General features: G+C 29.3%; 2 protein-coding genes across 2 annotated transcripts; one reads left to right on the top strand and one right to left on the bottom strand.

The window, feature by feature from the left end:
• Positions 1-338: 338 nt before the first annotated feature.
• Positions 339-2,742, top strand: LOC128031863 (pentatricopeptide repeat-containing protein At3g02490, mitochondrial-like). The gene has a single exon (XM_012579642.2). The coding sequence runs from the start codon at positions 460-462 to the stop codon at positions 2,422-2,424; it is 1,965 nt and encodes a 654-aa protein (XP_012435096.1). The 5' UTR covers positions 339-459; the 3' UTR covers positions 2,425-2,742.
• Positions 2,743-4,674: 1,932 nt separating this feature from the next.
• On the bottom strand, positions 4,675-7,966 carry LOC105761775 (IQ domain-containing protein IQM3). The gene is made up of 9 exons (XM_012579694.2): positions 7,581-7,966; positions 7,349-7,463; positions 7,089-7,154; positions 6,918-7,006; positions 6,101-6,188; positions 5,829-5,975; positions 5,646-5,738; positions 5,460-5,561; positions 4,675-5,360 (listed from the first exon to the last, which is right to left on the bottom strand). Exons 1-9 carry the CDS (start codon positions 7,847-7,849, stop codon positions 4,812-4,814), a joined length of 1,518 nt encoding a protein of 505 aa, XP_012435148.1. The 5' UTR covers positions 7,850-7,966; the 3' UTR covers positions 4,675-4,811.
• Positions 7,967-20,479: the final 12,513 nt, after the last annotated feature.

The raw sequence follows: 20,479 nt of genomic DNA, 5'->3' as shown, positions 1-20,479 counted from the left end.
CTGATTGTTTTATATGTCATCTCAATAAATGATTTAAAATTATAAAATTAAAATTTTTCCAAAATTTTAAAATATATATTGAAAAATCATAAAATTCAAAAAAATGTACATGTGGATAGCCATGCAAGCTGTAATATTTAAAAATTATCGTTTTAATCTGAATTATTTTAAAAAATAACAATTTAATTCTTTCTAAAATGTTGATAATCAAATTCGATTATATTTTATAGGCTGTGGCCAAATTTAGCTTAAAAGTAGAATGAGGTTCAAATTGATAAAAAATATAAATATTGGGGCTAAATTTAAAGTTACGCCATAAATTAAAAAATAACCACCCGGTAGAAAGTAGAAACCTAAAACCCTGGTATTCCGCCGTCTTCCTTCGCTATTTGTTCTCAGTTTGCAAAAACCCTAATCTTGGACACAATAACACCAACAGAAAGAATCCCAAGTCAGAAAATGGTGATGAAGGTGAGACATCCATGGAGATTTCTTCTTTTCCGAAATTACCCTCGTCGATCTCCACTCCGTATTTCCGCCATATCTCAGGTACTCATTCCCTCACCTCCTATTGTTCACTCCTTCAACAACATTGCTTCTCGTTCCCATTTCACAAGCCCCTTCAATCTTATGAAAGGATTATCCATTTTAAATTACAACAATCAATCTAATAGTTTCTCATCCGAGGCACAAAAAGACCCAGATCATGTTTTGGTAAGTAGTGTCACTGATATTTTTACTAAGTTCAGTGGTAAGGATGATATAAAGAGAGAATTGGAGTTGAATAGTGTTGTTTTTAGCCATGAAATGGTTTTGAAAGTGTTGAAGAATGTTGAGTCTAGCCCTGATGTAGCAATTAGGTTTTTTGATTGGGTTTTGGAGACAAATGGGGAAAAGCTTAGTTCCAAATCGTATAACCGGATGTTAGGTATTTTGGGTGTGAATGGGTTGATTGAGGAATTTTGGGGTTTGGTTGATGTTATGAAGAAGAAAGGTTATGGTATCTCTGGTGCCGTTCGTGATAGAGTTGCTTTGAAGTTTGAGAAAGAGGGACTGGAGAGTGATTTGGAGAGATTAAAAGGGGTTTTTGCTTCGGGATCTGTCGATAATTCGATCGAGAAGGTTTGTTCCAGGGTGTGTAAGATTATTAAGAGCGAGTTATGGGGTGATGATGTTGAAAACCGGTTACTCAATCTGAATGTTACGTTTTCAAATGATTTGGTGAAAATGGTATTGGAATATCTTGCTTCTGAGCCAGCAAAATCATTGATATTTTTCCGATGGATCGAGGAACGTGGTTTGGTGAAGCACGACGGACAGAGTTATAATGCTATGGCTAGAACTTTAGGGAGGGAAGATTGCATTGATCGATTTTGGAAAGTTGTTGATGAAATGAGAAGCCTTGGGTATGAAATGGAAATGGAGACTTATACAAAGGTTTTCGAGCACTTTTGTAAGAAGAAAATGATTAAAGAAGCTGTAGACTTGTACGAGTTCGCAATGGCCGGTTCCAATAAGCCTTCTATGAGCTCTTGTACCTTTTTGCTGAAGAAATTAGCGGTGTCTAAACAATTAGACATGCGTCTATTTTCAAGAGTCGTGAAGACTTTTGTTGAGAATGGGAATGTCTTGACAGATTCCATGGTTGATTCGGTTCTTAAATCTTTGACGAGTGTTGGTAGACTCAGGGAATACAACAAGGTTCTAAAAGTAATGCAGGAGAATGGGTTTATAACCAGTGGTGATTTACAGTCGAAAATTACTTTTAGACTTGCTAGTGCTGGTAAAAAAGACGAAGCTTCTGAGTTTATAGCATCAAATACTGATTTAGATCACAAAGCATGGGCGTCTTTAATCGAAGGATGTTGTGCTGCCGGTGATCTTGAAACAGCATCAACTTATTTCGAAAACGTGGTTGAAAAAAATGGGGTTTCCCATGCCAGCTATGCTTTTAACTGGTTGGTATATTCGTATTGCAGTAGGAAAAGAGCAAAGGATGCTTGTAAGCTTTTACACAAGTATGTTAGTGAGAATCAGTTAAAACCATGGCATGATACTTACAAGGAATTGATAAGGAAGTTATTAGCTCAAGATGGATTTAAAGATGCATTGAGTCTCTTCGATTTGATGAAAAACGACGGTTTTCCCCCCTTTATCGATCCTTTTATCGAGTATGTTTCAAGGAGGTCCGGTAGTAGTGATGATGCTATTGCTTTTCTCAAGTCTATGACTTCACAAAGGTTTCCATCTATGTCGGTTGTTCTTCGTGTTTTTGAAGCTTTTTTCAAAGCTTCGAGGCAAAATGAAGCACAGGATTTATTATCGAAGTGCCCAAGTTTCGTTCGCAACAATCCCGATGTTTTGAATCTCTTTTGCTCGATGAAATCAGGTAAAGTTGTTGCTGCACCTTCCATGGTTGCTTAGACTTCATTAGCTATAATTTATTGCATTTGTTACAAAATTTTCGGCACGAAATCATTAAAGCTCTGCTGTCATAATAAAAAAGAAGATATTTGAGGATTTTGATGATTCTTCCTGTTAGTGCTTTTGAATTATGATGTGTATTTAAGAATTTTAGACTTAATTGGTGTATGTGGTGGATACATGGTGAATTTTGCCTTTCCGACAACATATTTTGTACTTGTTATAAGCTTATTATGTCCGGGTCAAGCTCGGATTGATTATAACATGCTTGCTACGAGGAACTGTAAGATCAATCCAGATATGTGCAGGTTATGACCATGATAGAACTTGGGAAGAATATATAGAATCATCATTTTGGTGAAATTTCCTTTTTAGTCCTCATCGTTTCTTATATATTTTTTATGTTCCTAAAGATGGTGTCTAAATTGATCATAAGTGTTGTAATGTGAATGCTTCAATGCTATTTTGTTAGTCCATGTGTCACAATGTCTTATTCGTGCTAAATTAATATGATCCATGATTCATTCTCCTTGCAAAAAAAAAGTTTCATCCATTATAAAATGGAATGTCCTCAAAATCGAGTGAAATAAAATTTAAAATATAAAGATTTATGTTTTTTTATTTAAAAATTGACTAAAAATTATTTTCCATTCATGTAAATACAATTGGGATCATAATTAAATACTAAATTTTGAATCTTAAATTTTCGAGACTTTGGACAACACAGATAATATGTACTAATTTTGGACATGGTGGAAGTGCTATAATCTTCTCTATGCATAATTGAATTTCGAACTTAAATTTGTTTTTTTTTTACAAATATAATTTAAAATTATCTTTTAAAATGTGATTTTTAAGTGATTGATCACACCTAGACCTGGCCATGGGCCGGGCTGGGCCCACAAAAAATTTCAGCCCATTTACTAGGCCCGGGCCCGGCCCGGCCCGAAATTTAGGCCTGAGATTTTGCCCAGGCCCGGCCTGAAGAAAAAATATGGGACCCGAGCTTGGCTCGGCCCGGCCCGTTTTTAATTAAAATTAAATTTAAAATTATTTTTTTAATAAAATTAAAACTAATTGTTATTAAAATTAATTGTTAGTAAAATTATTAAATTATTAATTGTTAATTGTATTAATTATTAATTGTATTAATTGTTGTAATAAAATCTAACATTTGATTAGTAAATTTATCAAATTATTAATTGTATTAATTGTTGTAACAAAATCTAACATTTGATTAGTAAAACAAATTTGATGTTTTATTATTATTATTTTGTAACACTAGTTAAGGAAATGAAAGTAAATAAACTTAAAATAAAAAACTATTATATTTTAAAAATAAAAAATATATATTTAATATTTTTCGGGCCGGGCCAAAAAAATCTTGCCCGAGGCCTGGCCCATTTTTTAAACGGGCCTAAAATTTTGCCCAAGCCCATATTTCGGGCCTATATTTTTACCCAAACCCTCCCATATTTCGGGTGGGCCGTCGGGCCGGGCCGCCTGGCCCATGGACAGGTCTAATCACACCTAATAAAAATTAAAATCGTGATAACTTAAAAATCTAACTTTTCATATTTTTCTTGAATTCGTACTGGAGTTCAAGGAAAGCGACAATGGCCAACTCTAAGTTAGTACTTTTTTTCCTAGAATATAATATCAGTATAAGATATCTTTAGTGAAAGTATCATGGAGGTACTTATGGTAGGATATAGATTATAATTTGTCACTTTTACTTGGAAAAAAGGTAAATTAGTTTTTAGATCAAAGAGCAAATTGATTATTTCTGTTAAAATTTTCATCTATTTGTACGCTAGAAATGGGTGAAATTTTTAATAGAAAGACTAGTTTGCTCTTTAATCTGACATACAATGACTAATTTATATGTCTTTTGAGAATAGGAAACAAAATGTAATCTGACTCTCGATACATGAGCCTCTATGGTATTTTTACCGATATCTTTCATGTAATTTGTCTTATATTTTGGTCTCTCTACCAAAAAAGGTAGACAAATTAGTCTTTATACAATGATCAAAATAGTTTTATTTCGTTAAAATTGTGTCGTCATAAAATTATTCCGAATTATACCTCGATCGATTCTCAATCCAACCAGTCCGACCGATAGTACTCAAAAAACTTAAGACTCAAACCTAAATGATTTGAATCTAAAATCCAAATTTTAAAACCCAAATTGAATAGATATAAATTGACCCGATCAAAAATCAATCCCACCCATCCAATATCCAAATCTACTCCAAATGAAATTTTAGATTGGTTCATCAAAAAGGGCATTCTATTGCTAAAAACATTAAACGATAATACTAGAAATATTAAAGCAGATTAGTTATATTAGTAACCAAAATATAATAACTAATGGTATATTCCAATCAGATCCCCGAAATTCCATCAGCATTTGTGAAATTTGATGTCGGCTGAGACGCAGCTGATGCAAGCCCACCGGGACTCCGGCATGCCGAAGGTGTAGTAGGGGTCCGTGGTGTTCTCGGAGACAAGAACGGTGAAAGGGCGGGAGGAGTCCTCGGAGATAGGTTGACGAACTCTAATGCTTGCTGTCTCAATTCTACGGGGTAGTCAGCTACGCACCCGATCCTCGGCCCAGCTCCAGTTGACCATTTGCGGGACAGTTGATGTCCTAATTGGTACGATTTAGCTGCCTTCTTGGAGTTGATCCTTTGCAATATGGCTCTTTCAGGTACCTCGGTTCTTGGGCTTTGAAGACCGCCGGATAAAGACCTCTTGTAAGTGTTTGTGGTCTTGGTTTGATTGGTTTCGGGTGATTGTGATGACAAATTGTTCTCCGTGTTATCGGTTTCGAGTTCGGATGGCACTGAGCTTAGAGAATGCTCGGCCAGTGTCCCAACACCAGTGGATTTTCCATAATCGTAACTATCGGAATCATCGGTCGCACGGCGTATCTGAACATGAAACAAAACGTCATATAAGAAACAACACCCAACGACACATGGAAACATCAAAATTCTGGTTCGGGGAAAATAGGTAGGCTGAAAGGTTACCTCAACTTCATTGAGGTTCACTCCGTTCTCTTTAAGAAACAATAGAAAACTGTCAAGACTATCATCTGTCGGCCGATAATGTCCGCTATACGCAGAAATGGACTGAAAGATTTTGAAGAACTATCGAGTCATTCAAACGAACACAATACCGAATCAAAAATCATTATCAACATTACGAATCAATACCTTAAGATCTCCGTGTTCAACCACCAGCCTACCAGCGGCTAACGTCGCTCCTCCAGCTAAGAAACTCGAATGATGAAACATTCCTTTCTTCTTCTGCAAGGTACAACAAAAACCCGGGTTTAAGTTTCACGATGTCTTCTACGAAACAAGACAAACAGTTTCCGTTCGTATTTAAATGCTTACCTTGCCGGCGTACAATTTCTTCGAGGTGCTCATAACAAAAATCCATTTCCCTTCTTTCAATCCTTCGATTGTATCGAGTACGTTTCTGGTTTGTTTATGGATCATCTTTCCTTCAACAACAATGTACTCATAATTTACCCTCTCTTGCTGTTCCCCGTACCCAAAACACGAAAAACACATCAGGATTTCGCAACAACTTGAATTAATAGTTTCATACATCTTATGTTAGAAATTCAAATCTATATCGAACCGAACGATATCAAGGCACTTACGGGTCCGAGATACTTGATGCATTGTTGTCGAAGCTTCGATCTTGGGCACTCGTTAAGATTAATATCTTTGCCATCTCCTAAATCCAACCTGTGAAACAATACAAATCAAAAACTCCATGAGAGCTCGATCGAGATATTTCAATTTCATAGCTATATTATTCCGACTCGTCATTGTTCCCAAAATTCCAATGTCCGATGACCAAATTCTACACATATTTGGACATAAATCTCCATGAACAATTAATTGCTTAAGCAGCCTTTCCTCCCGTTGATGTCATTTCGAGTTCACATCAGAAGCTCTTTAGTTCTTAACTGAATGAACAATTTTCATTTTTGGTCCCTACAATTAAATTAATAATGCAATTTATTCCTTTTTAATTTTAGACCCTCCAAAAATTTATAATTTTATCTCATCCCCTCAGTAAAATTTCCAGCTTCACCTCTGTAGCTCTCCTATTCCATTTTGCACATATTTGGACATAACCCCTTAAGCAAACCAGTCCCGAACACATACCCTAAACGGACCCGGCCTCTTAAAATAGAAAAATTACACTTTTGATCCTCTAAAATCTACAAAACTATAAATTAATACATAATAAAATTACAATTTAACTCCAAAAATGATAAAAATTTAATTTAATCCCTTAAAAAACTATAAAGATGCAAGCTAATACAATGGTAAAATTATAATACATAACTAAACTCCAACCCCAATAAAAAAAATTTAACTTCGCCCCTGCCCTAATCCGATACTCACACCCAAGTCCAAGTCCGAGTCCGAGTAACACAGGATCCTCACATTGAATTTAAATCTTACCAGTAGAAAAATGGTTGACCAGCATCAGCTTTACACCACTCATCATAGTAAATATGCAAATTATGCCCGTAACGATGGCGTGGATCAATCTACAGTTCAAGAATAAATAAATAAATTTTCGTTTAAAAAGAAATTTTAAATTTTTTTTCTGATTTAATTAAGAGAAATTACAGCTTCAATCCAATGTTGAAAAGCCAATTTTTGTGCTTTGGCATCTTCCGACAAACCCTTCCCGATCTGAAAAAGAAAACATTTTTTTATTATTTATGCAAAGGAATAATACAAATAAATCAAGAACCGCCGCCAAAGCCCAACTTCTAAATTTTTAAAATATTTTTTTTAAAGTAAACTATTAATCATCCATATGGGTGACTAAAACGCAAACTTAGTAATAGTTTAGTGGTTTTGGTGCAATTTATCCAAAAAATTACCTTAGAAGCATTTAAAAGAACACGATTCCACCTTGAAGCAGCACTTTCAGGTTTTAAATTATCAAAAAACGAAATTGTGCTGTGGTTAAGCCTTGCATAATCTAAAACCTGCCACCTGAAAATTTAATAATAATAATTACTACCAAATAAATATAAATATTTAAATAATATTGTTTTTTTATTATTTAAAAGAAAAAAGGCAATGTGAGAGACAAAGATTCTGTGAATTTACCAGAGTTCTTCAGCTACAACAGCGGAATCTGCTAACCTACGCCGTGTCCGGTAACTCCTATACACTTTCTGAACCTTAACAGCCGCCGCGTTCGAGTGGCGAAAAACCCCACAGTCACCACCACCGTGCGCGTGATTCTCGCCTGAATAATCTCGACCGTCGATCAACGACGACATTTCAAATCCACCACCATTATTCTCCGAGGAAGAAGACATGTTGTAAAACGGATCGAAATTCGAAACAGCTGTTTGGGTTTCGATTATTTCCATTGTTTTTGCTGGTTTTGAAATCTACTTCACTTAGAAAAAGAAGAAAGGGTTTTAAAATAAAGCCTTAGATTTTCAGCAAAAAGAAAAAAAAAAAAAAAAAAGCCTCTGATCTTTTGGGATGAAAGAAGGAAATGAGCAAAGACTATATGTGTGTGTGTGTATATATATATAAGGTGAAAATTTAGAGAAATAACAGGGTTTTGTTTTTCAGTGAAGTGCGTGGTTCACGCGCTATTGTTGAAACTGGGTTTCTTTTGTAACTCGCTTAGAGTAGTTAGAGAAACCGACCAAAAAAAGAAGGGTTAATAGAATTTTGGTATCGGATTTTGTCTTAAATATTCACTTTAGTACCGAAGTTTTATTTTAATTGGTTACTTGAGTTTTTTTTTTTCCAAATAACTACCCGAATTTAGTTTCAATGTTCAATTCGTTACTTGAGCTTTTCTTATTCCTAATTAAATACTTATGTTGTTTTACTAGAGTATACGTGTCAGATATTCATTGTATCGTTTGGTCTAGGTACCCCGATTTGAAAACTGAAGTTGAACTCAAATATCAAATTCAATATCGAAACCAAACTCAAGTACTTCAAAATTTTTTTAATGTGATAATTATATTTTTCGTCCAGTGTGATTCAAACGTTTGACAAAATTTATACATTTTGATTAAAAAAACATTGTTAATTTTATTATTTAATTCAAATTTTAGGATTGATTTGAAATTATTAATATTATTATGTTTGAATTTTCATACTTTTTTAATAAAATAAATTTAGTATTAATTGTGATTTTATTTAATTATATATTTTGTTGATTAAAAACATTATAATATATGTGAATTTTTAAAAAATTTGGGATTCATCTAAGTTAATTATTAATTATGAAGCTTCTTAAAATCAATCCAAAGCTTCCAATTAAACATTAAAAAAATTAAATTAAAGTATGAAAATATATCATTTTACTAAAATATTACATTAAAATTTGTGAATCTCAGAAAAAAAACTGAAGTCACTGTTTTATATTTTAAACAAAATTTAGGGTTTAGATTTGGACTTTTTGTAATATAATTTTTTATATTTCTTGAAATATAGTTTTTAATATTTAGTGACGTCGTCACTTACGATATTAAGGTTAATGTGATCTCACTATCTTTCAAATATTAATAAAAACAAATGTTTAAAAAATTCTTAGATTAATTCATTAATGAAAATATTTTATATTTATCGATTGAGTTTTAATTAGATCGGCGTGGGAATTGTTGCCAAAACGCATTATCCTCTTATTTATGGGTTCGAGAGAGGCTATGAGTAGTTTACATTATGTCAAAAATAACAGATATAATCAGAACTAATAATAAAATTATTAAAAAATTTATATTTTATATTTTATTAGTAAATCAAATAATATAGACATGTCTTGGGTAAAACTAAAAGATATTAAATATTAAAAAAACTTATTGATGTTAGAATCTATAGATGATTAAAATTATTTTTAAAGTTAAATTAATTAATTGAATTGACGTTGGGTTAATTCAAACTATCAAATTCAATCAATCTTTTATATAAATTTTAAATTTAAATACAAAATTGTAATTTTCAATGAAAATACTAATAGATTTATGTATTTTATATTATATATATATCATATATTTATGGTATTTTAATTATTTTTACCATGAATTTTTCTTTAAAAAATGAAAATATGTGCATCACGTGGTTAATTTTTTTTATGACTTTGTTTTGGATCTCACAATAAGGTTGAAAGTAAATGGGAAAATATCGAAGTGTTCAACACTTTCGGAACTTTTTTTAATTTTCAACGAAAGAGGAAGACTGAAAAGTGTGAAGAATATGCTAAAAGAAGGAGGAAATAGTTAAAATTTAAATTTAATAAAATAAATTTAATAAAATTTAAATTTAATAAAATAAATTTAATGATAATAATTAAATTTAAATTTTTAATTTTGAAAAATAAAGGAGAATAGAAAAACTTTGAGCATATTTTAACAGAAAAATTATATAATATAAAAAAAACATTTTAAAATAAGGTAAACTACAAAAATAGTCACTTTTATTTGCCTCAGATTACATTTTAGTCACTTATGTTTGAAATGTTACGTTTTAGTCACTTACGTTATCGTTTTGTTACGAAATGGTCACTCTACTGTCAAATTCCATTACCTCCCTAACGGCAATCCTACGTGGCAGCCCAAATGAGTTTTAAAAGCCAACTTGGATATCCAGTTGCCGGAATGAAAATAGGTTTTTAATTAAATAAATTTAATTTGGACTGCCACGTAGAACATCCAAGTTGGCATTTAAAACCCATTTGGACTACCACATAGGATCGCCGTCAGGGAGGTAACGGAGCTTAACGGTAGAGTGACCACTTCCTAACAAAACGATAACGTAAGTGACCAAAACGTAACATTTCAAACATAAGTAACTAAAATGCAATCCGAGGCAAACAAAAATAACTTATTTTATAGTTTATCGTTTGAAATATTGATTTCGTCGGCAAAGAAAACCTTCCAGATTTTGTTTTACTTTATTTCTTCAAAGCTTTTTTAATTTAATCTGAAGAGAATAAATGAATTTTAATGGAATATTACCGAAAGTGTTTCAGTTTAAATTCTTTTTAGATCCATGGGATTAATATTGTTTTAAAATATTTATAATTAAATTATAATGATATTAACTTTGTGAGGCTTCGGCTTAATGGAAACGTTGAAGTTCTTAGAATAGATTTTATTAGGTTTCTCGTCCTGTGTAAATATTATGTGTCGGCTTTTCTTTTCAAGTATTCACGGATTAGGCCAAAGTTCGATTTCGGAAAAGTTTTAGACTTAAGTCTAGCTCACTTTGGCTAGTCTAAAAAGCTCATTTCATTGTTTAAAATATAATTAAAACAATTAAATTAGATCGTAAAATATAAAAATATTTAACCGGTCCAAAAAAAGTCGGGTTGAACGGGTCACTTGGACCTTACACACCTCTAGTTCTCTTTCTCTCTCTCTCTCTCTCTCTAAATGTATTTAATTGGTTTAAGTCTCATTATATACGAGTTCTATTCAAATTTTTATTTTTATTATTATTATTTTCAATCTAACGCAGGTAAAAGTACTATGGAGGCCGTTGATCTAAGAGTTTGATTGCATTTTTTGCCCTCCCTAGTTCTACGTTTAATTAAAGAGTAAATTGATCATTAACTCATTTTAAAAATTACATTCATCTCTACTGTTAAAAGATGGTCCTTGTACATCAACATAATGTACAAATGTAACTATTTGGTTATTTCTTCAGCTACGCTAGTTTTTAATAGTAAAAATGGATGAAATTTTTAACATAAAGGACTAGCTTGCTATTTGATCTAATGTACAGAGACTAATTTACTTATTTTTAATTAAAGGGAACAAAATACAATCTGGCTTTTAATACAGTAACCTCCATAATACTTTTATCAGCTGATGTACATAATTGCATCTTAAAAAATATATAACCCTTTACCCAATATAAGATAAATACATGTATTTTGTTATAACATAAACCATTAAAAAGTCTTAATTTATTTTATTTTCTAAATTTAAAATTTTTTTTAAACCTATACAAACTTGAGCTTTACATAGTGCTTCTGTCAAAATTTTCCCAGATATGGGTTTTGACTTATAGATCCCACATTGAACACATGTTTGCACCATACACACACTTTCCATTTTATGCTTGGTTCATGCACTTGATATTAATCGAACAATTTTTTTTGATGAATTACAATAGGAGGGTAAAGTTTCAACAGTAACGTAATTAGCACGACTCAAATCCAGATCACATTTAAGGTTTTAATTGAACATAATTCAAGTGTTAAATAATAACAGATGCAAAATTCCAAGCAAATCATTATAATAAATTATATTAATAATATTTATGTATTTTAAATTTATAATATGATTTTGACGACATGGTTTTAATGTTTTTTAAATGACCATTGATAGTAAGTCAAACATTGAATTCAAAGGTACCAAATTTTGAAATTGTGAGATTTTTTTAAGTTTTTTTTTTAAATAATTTCATTATAGGTTTTGATCTATGTTCTTTTTGATACAGTGTTTAGAATTACACACAGTCTCTTCCTAACCCATAAATAAGAGGATAATGTACATTAATATACTCGAATTCTCAATCAACAAAAATCGCAAGGTCTTAAATGGCTTTCTACATGGGGAGTAGACCAACATACATATTTGGAAATTAATTTACATCTATGCCCCTTTTTTTGCACAAAATAAATTAAAATAAATAAAAACTGAAAAATATAAATTAAAAAATGAATTGATCTCAACAACAACAACAAATATTATTCAACTTTTACATTTTTCTATGTCGTATTTGAATTTATTTCTTATATTTTATATGAAATCCTCTTTGATAGTCACATTGAATCTTAGTTAAATTTAAAGTCGAGCTAGATCGAATTTCTAAACGTGACAAGAAGCTCTATTAGCATTGTTTTTTTCCATCCACATAATTTAAACCCGATATCTTACTTAAAAGGCATCAAATTCCTTGTCATGATTTTTTAGAAAGTGAACTTAAATTGCACAAAATGCTTAAATTAAAGGCTTAGATGCAAAATTAGTCCTTAAACTATAACCCTTTCCTACATACCTAAAGGTTTTTGGTTGAAAGTTGTATACTAGCCAATAAAAGTGAGACACATGGCATATTTTTATAGGATACCATACATTTTTGGGGTAAAATTAGACAAAATCAACAATTTAGGTTCAATATTTTGAACAAAAGAAACTTAGGTACCTAAATGAAAAAAATAGTATAATTTGAGGGATCAATTTTTCAATTAATCCTAAATTAAACGATGAGATGTTGAGATCTCTGTTTAGTCAAATTACTTCCGTATTTAGTTATTGTTGGTATTATCATGTGCACTTTATTTTTTGTAATCACGACAAATAAAATTATATTATTAATTTAAAAATACAAAGAAATATTTATATTATTAATTTATATAATATAATTTTTATATTATTTATATAATTTTGTAATCGCGACAAATAAAATTATATTATTAATTTAAAAATACAAAGAAATATTTATATAATATAATTTTTAAATCCTATAAATTAATAAAAATAGCACGAGTCTCAATTTTTATTTTAAATTTCATTGCTAATAAATATAAATTAAATTAATAATTATTAAAAAAATTATTTATTAAAAACTTCAAAGAATTAATTAAATATGAGAATTTAAGGACGAAATTATTATTTTTAATTAAATTTGTGGCCCCCGTGTAGTCAGAGTGCTTTTAATTTGCTTTAATTGTGACTTACCAAGTCAACAGTCAACACCATAGAAAGACGCAATTAGAAACGGACTCGCCGCCCATGAGTGTGAAAAGAATGGACTAAAATGAAATGATAATTAGAAAATGGTTGAGATAACATTCAACTCGTTTTGGGAGAAGTCTGTTAAGTGCTGAATATTGGAACGTCGGTTGACCCTTTAACAAGATTGGTATTGGAATTAAGGTGTTTGTATTTGATTTTATTTTGAGTTTTGTCTTTCAACTTTATTGAAAGGCAGAGCAGCTTCACGAAGTGGTTTTACCAATAACTTAAGATAGTGGTAGATTTATAGAGCGACATCACCTTCCTCATGGGTGAAGCTCAAGAATTTCGTTTAGGGACAAAAAAAAATACAATTTTTCCCTTTTAATAAAAGGTTAAAAAACCTTAAATTTGATTTTGGAAGGGCATAAAAGGAATTCTCCCATTTAGCCAAGTGGGGACATGGCTTTGCTTACCTCCCTTCGCTTTCACTCACCAAGGAAATCTGCTTTCACTCTCTAAATCTATTTCTATTTTGGGCTCTTCGTAGAATTGAAAAATAAAATTCAAAAATAAAATCGAGTATAAATTTTTCGGGCTTAATATTAAGAATGTTAAATGATCCATCGGCTCTTTAAAAAATGACACTTCTCTATCTTCTTTTAGAAGAAGCTGAATCTCCCTCGACAAAAATAATTATAATATAACTTAAATAATATGTTGAAAAAAATGTAATAAATTAAATAAAAATTAAATACCAACAAATGAAAATACAGGAGGTGGTTGGTAGGTCAATTTCGTATTTACCTTGAACTTTCCTTGCCTCTGTTGCGCGTGTCTATCACGCGCGAATATTGCAACTGACAAGCGTTGTGTTTCCAAAGTGTCAGCAAAGCTGGATTTAGCGTTGGAAAGATTAAGAAGTTTTATTTTAATTATGGGTTAATATAATCTTTAGTATTTAAGTTTGACTTCAATATTCAATTTGGTACCCACATCAAATGTTATCATGTGGTCCAGAGAATATTTGATATGTAAGCTCTTATAAAAAATATAGGTACTTAATTGAGATAAAAAAAACCTCAGGTATCGAAGTGAAAATTAAAGTCAATATTAGGTATTAAATTGAGTGGCATCTATTTAAAGATCCCATTATAATGAAATCCAATGAGATACTTTTAAATCAATGATTGGAAAAATTGGAGAAAAAACATCAACCCACAATTGATCATGCCATGTAGGACTTGCATTGAGAAATATAAGTTTACCTTTCGACTAATTTGACCAGTTTCAACACTAAAGAAGGGAAAAAATTGATTTCTAAAAAAAAAAAACAACGTTTTGTATAACTTATTTAACAGGTTTCAGGTCACTAGTACAAATTTCTAGTTTCTGACGTGACTTGAACAATCGGCTACAGTCTTCTGATTTTTATTTTTTAACCAGAGTCGTTAATTTAAAAAGAATTCCACCATAATAAGATCTCATCTTAAACATTACATTAAATTAGGACAAAAAAACTCAAGTATCAAATTGAGTATTAAAACCAAATTCAAGTACTAAATATTATATTAATCCTTAATTAATTATAATGAAGAAAGACTATAGCCATTCAAAGTCCAAGTCCACTTTTGAGTTAGTAAGACTTTAGCCAGTCAACTTTCGAGATGATATTTTTAGCAAAAATCAGATAATTACGGATCTCAAATATTGACTCTAAAATAGATACACATCCAAAATTAATTTATTAAAATTTATGTAAATATATGTAAAATATTTAAATTATGGCATAAAATATACGATTTTTATTTAAATTTAATTTTTCCTTTTTTTCATACGACGTGATGTGGTTTAGCTATTAATTAACCCCGTTGGAGTTTGTTATTACAAATGTGCCATCAACCAGTGGACTTTAATTAAAAATTATTTTAAGAAATCCAACTAAAATTCTTGTCATTATCTTATCTTAACAACTTTGAATAAAAAATAATTTGGATTAGCTGTTTATTTAGATTAACAAAATTTGATGTTGTCATCACTTATAGTGTTAGTTTAATCCGATTGATTAGTTAGATCGAGAATTGATTATTATATTAGTTTGAACATAAAAATTGAATTGATTTTTAAGCGAATCATTCAATATCGATTAAAAACTAAAATTCGCCAGTTGAACTGATTTTATTTTTTAATATATTTTTTAATTTTTATGTTTAATGATTTATTTAATTATTATCGAACCGATCAGATTGAAAATGATAATATGACCAATCCAATCATCAAATTGATTATTAAAATTTTAAATTAATAAAATTAATTACTGTTGAATCGAGAATTGATTGGATAACCGACATAAGTGAAACTAGAGGATGGTAGCCAAGGGCCTTGGCTCCTGTTAAATGGAAAAAAAAAATCTTTTAATGCACTAATAAATGATAGAATTAAAAGTTATCATGCGGTAAAATTACACTTTGCTCTTGAAAAGATTTTTATTTAGTGCTTTCAAAAGTGATGAAATTATAAGTTAATACAATATAAAATTACGCTTAAACCTCATTAAAACAATCTTGGATTCGCCCCACTCTCGGTTCAACAATAATTAAACAAAAATTACAAATCATAAAAATTATTTTAAAAATTAAAAGTTAAAAGCCAAAAGCTAATTTTACCAATTCAACTGTTGATCCAATCTATTTATGCAATTGATATATTAACGATTTCGATTAAATCAATTTAATCGATCAATTCAATACTGATTTCAACTACATTTACCTACACTTAAATTAATTATTACTAATAATTTTTTGTTATGATTAAGTAAAAAAATTAAGCTAGCACTAATTAAAAACTATTTTTAATCATTTTCGGGATATCTTTGATTTATTTATTTTTCTCAATCTAATTATTGTACCAAAAATGGTTTTCATTTATTTATTATATCGCAATCATAGTGTTAGTATGAATAGAATTTATATTTGAATCACTTGGGTGATTTTTTAAAAATAAAATAAGTGGATTTATTTAAAAAAATTAAAGGTTAAAATAGGCTATTAGCCTTTGTAATCTTCATAAATTAAGAATTTAATTTTTTTAGTTTTAAATTTTAAAATTTAAGTCTACTTCTTAACGCTCTTAATTTTTGTTAATAAATTTATTGGTGTGACATTTTGAAATAATAATAAAAAAGCTTACTCGATAGTTATGTAACCAAAATTTTGGTGTTACAATGAGCCTAAAGTTAACGAAATAATTTCAACAGTGTTAACAATTGGACTTACATTTTTTAATTTGAAAAATAAAGCAACTAAATTTCTTGAAATGAATCCGGTTGAGTCTTTGCTCGATTAGTATAAGCATTGTTGCCAATACAGGAGGGTGTGGCTTCGAGTGCGCTGAAGCGCATTATCCTCCTATTTATGGGTTGGAGAGGGGCTATGAGTAATTTTAGACATTATGTCAAAAAGAGCAGATCTAATCATAATCTATAATAAGATTGTTCAAAAAGAAATTATTAAAACGAGAGTAAGAGACTAAATTCCAAACGTGCGTGGAGCCCATGGACTTAAAAAGTATATTTGCATGTGAGGGTTTTTAGAAATTATTGCATTGACCAAGTCAACCTCAAATGAATAAGTTCCATTGACCAACACATTAATCTTATCTTCATAGCTCTAATAACAATTATCTACAATAATTATCCAATAAACTTTAATTTCCTATATTTACTTTGATATATACAATATTTAGTACTTATTAAAAATAATTAAGTCACGTGATTAGTTTATAAAAATTCTAGTAAAAATTGTATTATTATAATATTAAAAAGAAAATTAAGATTCTTAATATCAAGGGTGAGTTGGATTTTGTTTAGTTTGAATTTTCTATTTTCGAATTATATTTTGATTTTCTTTGATTTTTCATATCATTTTTATTATAAAATTTTATTTGTTTCGATAAAATCACTTTTGTTTTATGAATTTTGGACATTATTTAATAAAGTTTGAATCATTTTCATAAATATTTATTAAAAATAATCAATACTTTTTATATAATATTTTTCAAAAATATTTTTATATAATATTTTTATTATTTTAGATATGAAATATTCATAAAAATTAAAATGAACTATTATAAATTAAATAAAAATAAAATTTAATTCGATTTGGATAATCATAATTTTTAACATGTATTCTATAATCCATTCACAAACATCGATTCTTATCGATTTTCAATTTTTCTTACTTAGCACTCTTAATAACATGTTTATATTTATAAATTTTTTTATTTATCATTTTCGTTTTTATCGGTTCCAACCAAACATTATGTAAAGTTAAGTTGTTTTTCGGCTTCATTGACAACAACTTTTTTTCATAATTTTTAAAGTATAAATTAAAATTTTGAGGAAGGATAATTAGGATTTTTAAACACTCAATATTATAAATTTATTTTTTTGAAAAAAATATAATTTCTACAAGAGTAAAAGACAAAGTATGTATACAATTAATTAATGGTTGATATTTCAACAAGTTGTACAATATTTTGCCTACCTAAGCTAAGGAAAGCTTCCAGCACTTTAATTTTGTCTCTTTTTCATTTAAATATAATATTTTATTATTTTCGAGACAGTATATTTTATTTATCATAACTTTTTTAATTAATTGGTCCACGACTTAATGCAATAATAAAACCCTCGAGCTTAAATTACTGCATCGTGCTGCTCATGGTGCATGGCTGCTTTTTTATTCTTCAATGGCTATAGAAACTACGACATACATACATTTTATATGTATTTCTGTTTTAGTTCTTCTGAAAGATTAATAATTTAATTTAAACATTTTTAACACAAATTTTTTTAGCTTTATCTCTCAATTTTATAATCTTTATCTCGTTTCTCTGAACAAAATTTATGACTTCGTTCTGTATTATTCATATCATTCTTCTTATATATATATGAAAAATTTTATGTATGTAATTCCAATATTGTGTAGTAATTGGGTAGGGATAATTACAAAGCCTATTGTGCTATTTCAACAGCTTTTTCACATGTATAGCATACACAAGTACCACATGTATGTATATGATAAATTAGTCATCTAATTATTTTATCCATTACATGAAAATGCTACACATTTAATAAATATAAATAACAAAACAAATGTCATACAACTTGTATAATATGTTTAAATATATTGTAAGAAACAAATATAGGTCTAGACTCAAATAAATATAAATAATTTAGATTAATGATCAAGCTAGTCAAGATAATAGAAACTCACCGAAAGTTAGTGACCTATACACATAATGATTAGGTCTCGACTTTCTGTTAGAGAGATCAAATGCGATTTCACAAAGCACCCTCTCCCTCTCCTATATTCTTGAAACTTCTACAAGTTTCTTCATTAGCTCAAGCAATTAGCACAAAATGAATAAGGAAACAAAAGTTTATGCGCAAAATTGTTAAATCTAAGACACCAATTTAAGCAACCCCGAGTAAGAGCAAAAAGTCTATTAAATTGGTAAAAGTATTATGAAGGTCTTTGTGCTAGGAATTGAATTACATTTTGCCTTCTTTACTCAAAAAATGAAAAATTAGTTATTGTTCATTAGATTAAATAGTAAATTAGTCCTTTTGTTAAAAATTCCATCAAGTTCTACTGTTAAAAATTGGTCTTTTTTACTTCAAAATGTGGTGTACGTAGCACGTCACGTGTAAACTGTCTTATTATTCTATCAACAACACCAGTTTTTAATAGTAGAAATGGATGAAATTTGTACTAAAAATGACCGATTTGCTCTTTGATCTAACATATAAAGACTAATTTACTCATATTTTTTAGTAAAAAAAGACAAAATACAATCTAAATCCTAAAACATGAGCCTCTATAATATTTTTACCATATAAAACCTCATGCACACAACTAATAAAGTATGTGACCCCTTTTATTCCAAACCCTCACTTTATACTCCCTATTGATTATAACCACACCAAATTAAGCATCCAAGGGTACACCGGAGATAAAACTCCGATACCTTTCAACCTTTTTTTTTTTTTTAATTGTCACATTATTACCTCAACATAACCTTCTAATTAAAATTCACATTAAAAATATAATTTTCAAGATTTTAAAGCAACAATTTAATAATTTATGTCACCTATATAATTTTTCAGTTTCACAAAAAATACTATAAATAAACAAACCATTAGGTTTATAAAAAAAGGCTCCTGTAAATTATAATCATATGAAATAATAATAGAATATAAAAAAAACATTTATATGAAATAGTGGTGGTCATCTTTTTTCATTTTAGGGTCCACTATTATATAATGAAAGTCACAATAGCTATAAATATAGCTAATAAATGAATGTTTCAAAATTTATATAACACCAAATAAATTGTTTGGTGCAATGGTACCATTTGGAAGAGTATTGTCCATAGAAGTATTTTGTCATCATTCATCAACAAGAGTTGGCATAATTAGTCATAAATTAAAATGCCTTGTAGGGCACAATGGAACCATATGCAAGTGTCCCACTTTTTTTTATCACAAAATGAAAATCAATTGCTTGAAATAAATAAATAAAAGCTAGACTCTGTCAGCTCTCTTCAGTAATAAACTTAATGCCTTTCTCAATCAGTCAATCATTTATGATATATGAAAACCTACCACTAGCAACCAACCATCTCCTTTATAGCCATCTCAATTTAATTAATTTATATATTAAGTAATTAATATGAAATGATAAGATTTTGAGGAGTGAATTGAATTATTAATGTATATGAAAGGTCAAAACTATAATTTTCTTATAAGAGCTAGAATAGCAATTTTCTCCATTTACTAAGTGGTGCCCTTTATCCTCTGGCCTCTAAGGTTAAGAAGAAAATCGAGGAAATTAAAATCTATTGGAATTATAGTATTCAACTCGATTTTAATTTAATTTAATTTGATTAGAGTATTATTTAAATTTATTCAGATGGATAAAATTGTAGGTTCACAAGACAATAAAACCCATTATTATGTAATTTGAACCAAACTAGATTTTATTTTAACTTAATTTAATTATTTTTACAATTTCTATATAAAATATAAAACAAATTAATAACTTTAAAAGAACCTATAAAAATATTTAAAAAAATAAAACCAATGAATCTAATCAATCCAAACAGATGAAATCCAAGATAACCATATTTTTTTTTTTGGTTATGCATTCAAATCCAACCTTAATGGTTCTTAATATGATCTTTGAAATATATAAAATATTACGCCTAAAGCCTAGCCTTGAAATATTATTG

Source organism: Gossypium raimondii, chromosome 11, assembly GCF_025698545.1.
Source record: "Gossypium raimondii isolate GPD5lz chromosome 11, ASM2569854v1, whole genome shotgun sequence".
In the NCBI taxonomy this organism is placed as follows: Eukaryota; Viridiplantae; Streptophyta; class Magnoliopsida; order Malvales; family Malvaceae; genus Gossypium; species Gossypium raimondii.
Note: the sequence above shows the minus strand (reverse complement) of the source record. Positions and strands in the feature narration are given on the sequence as shown.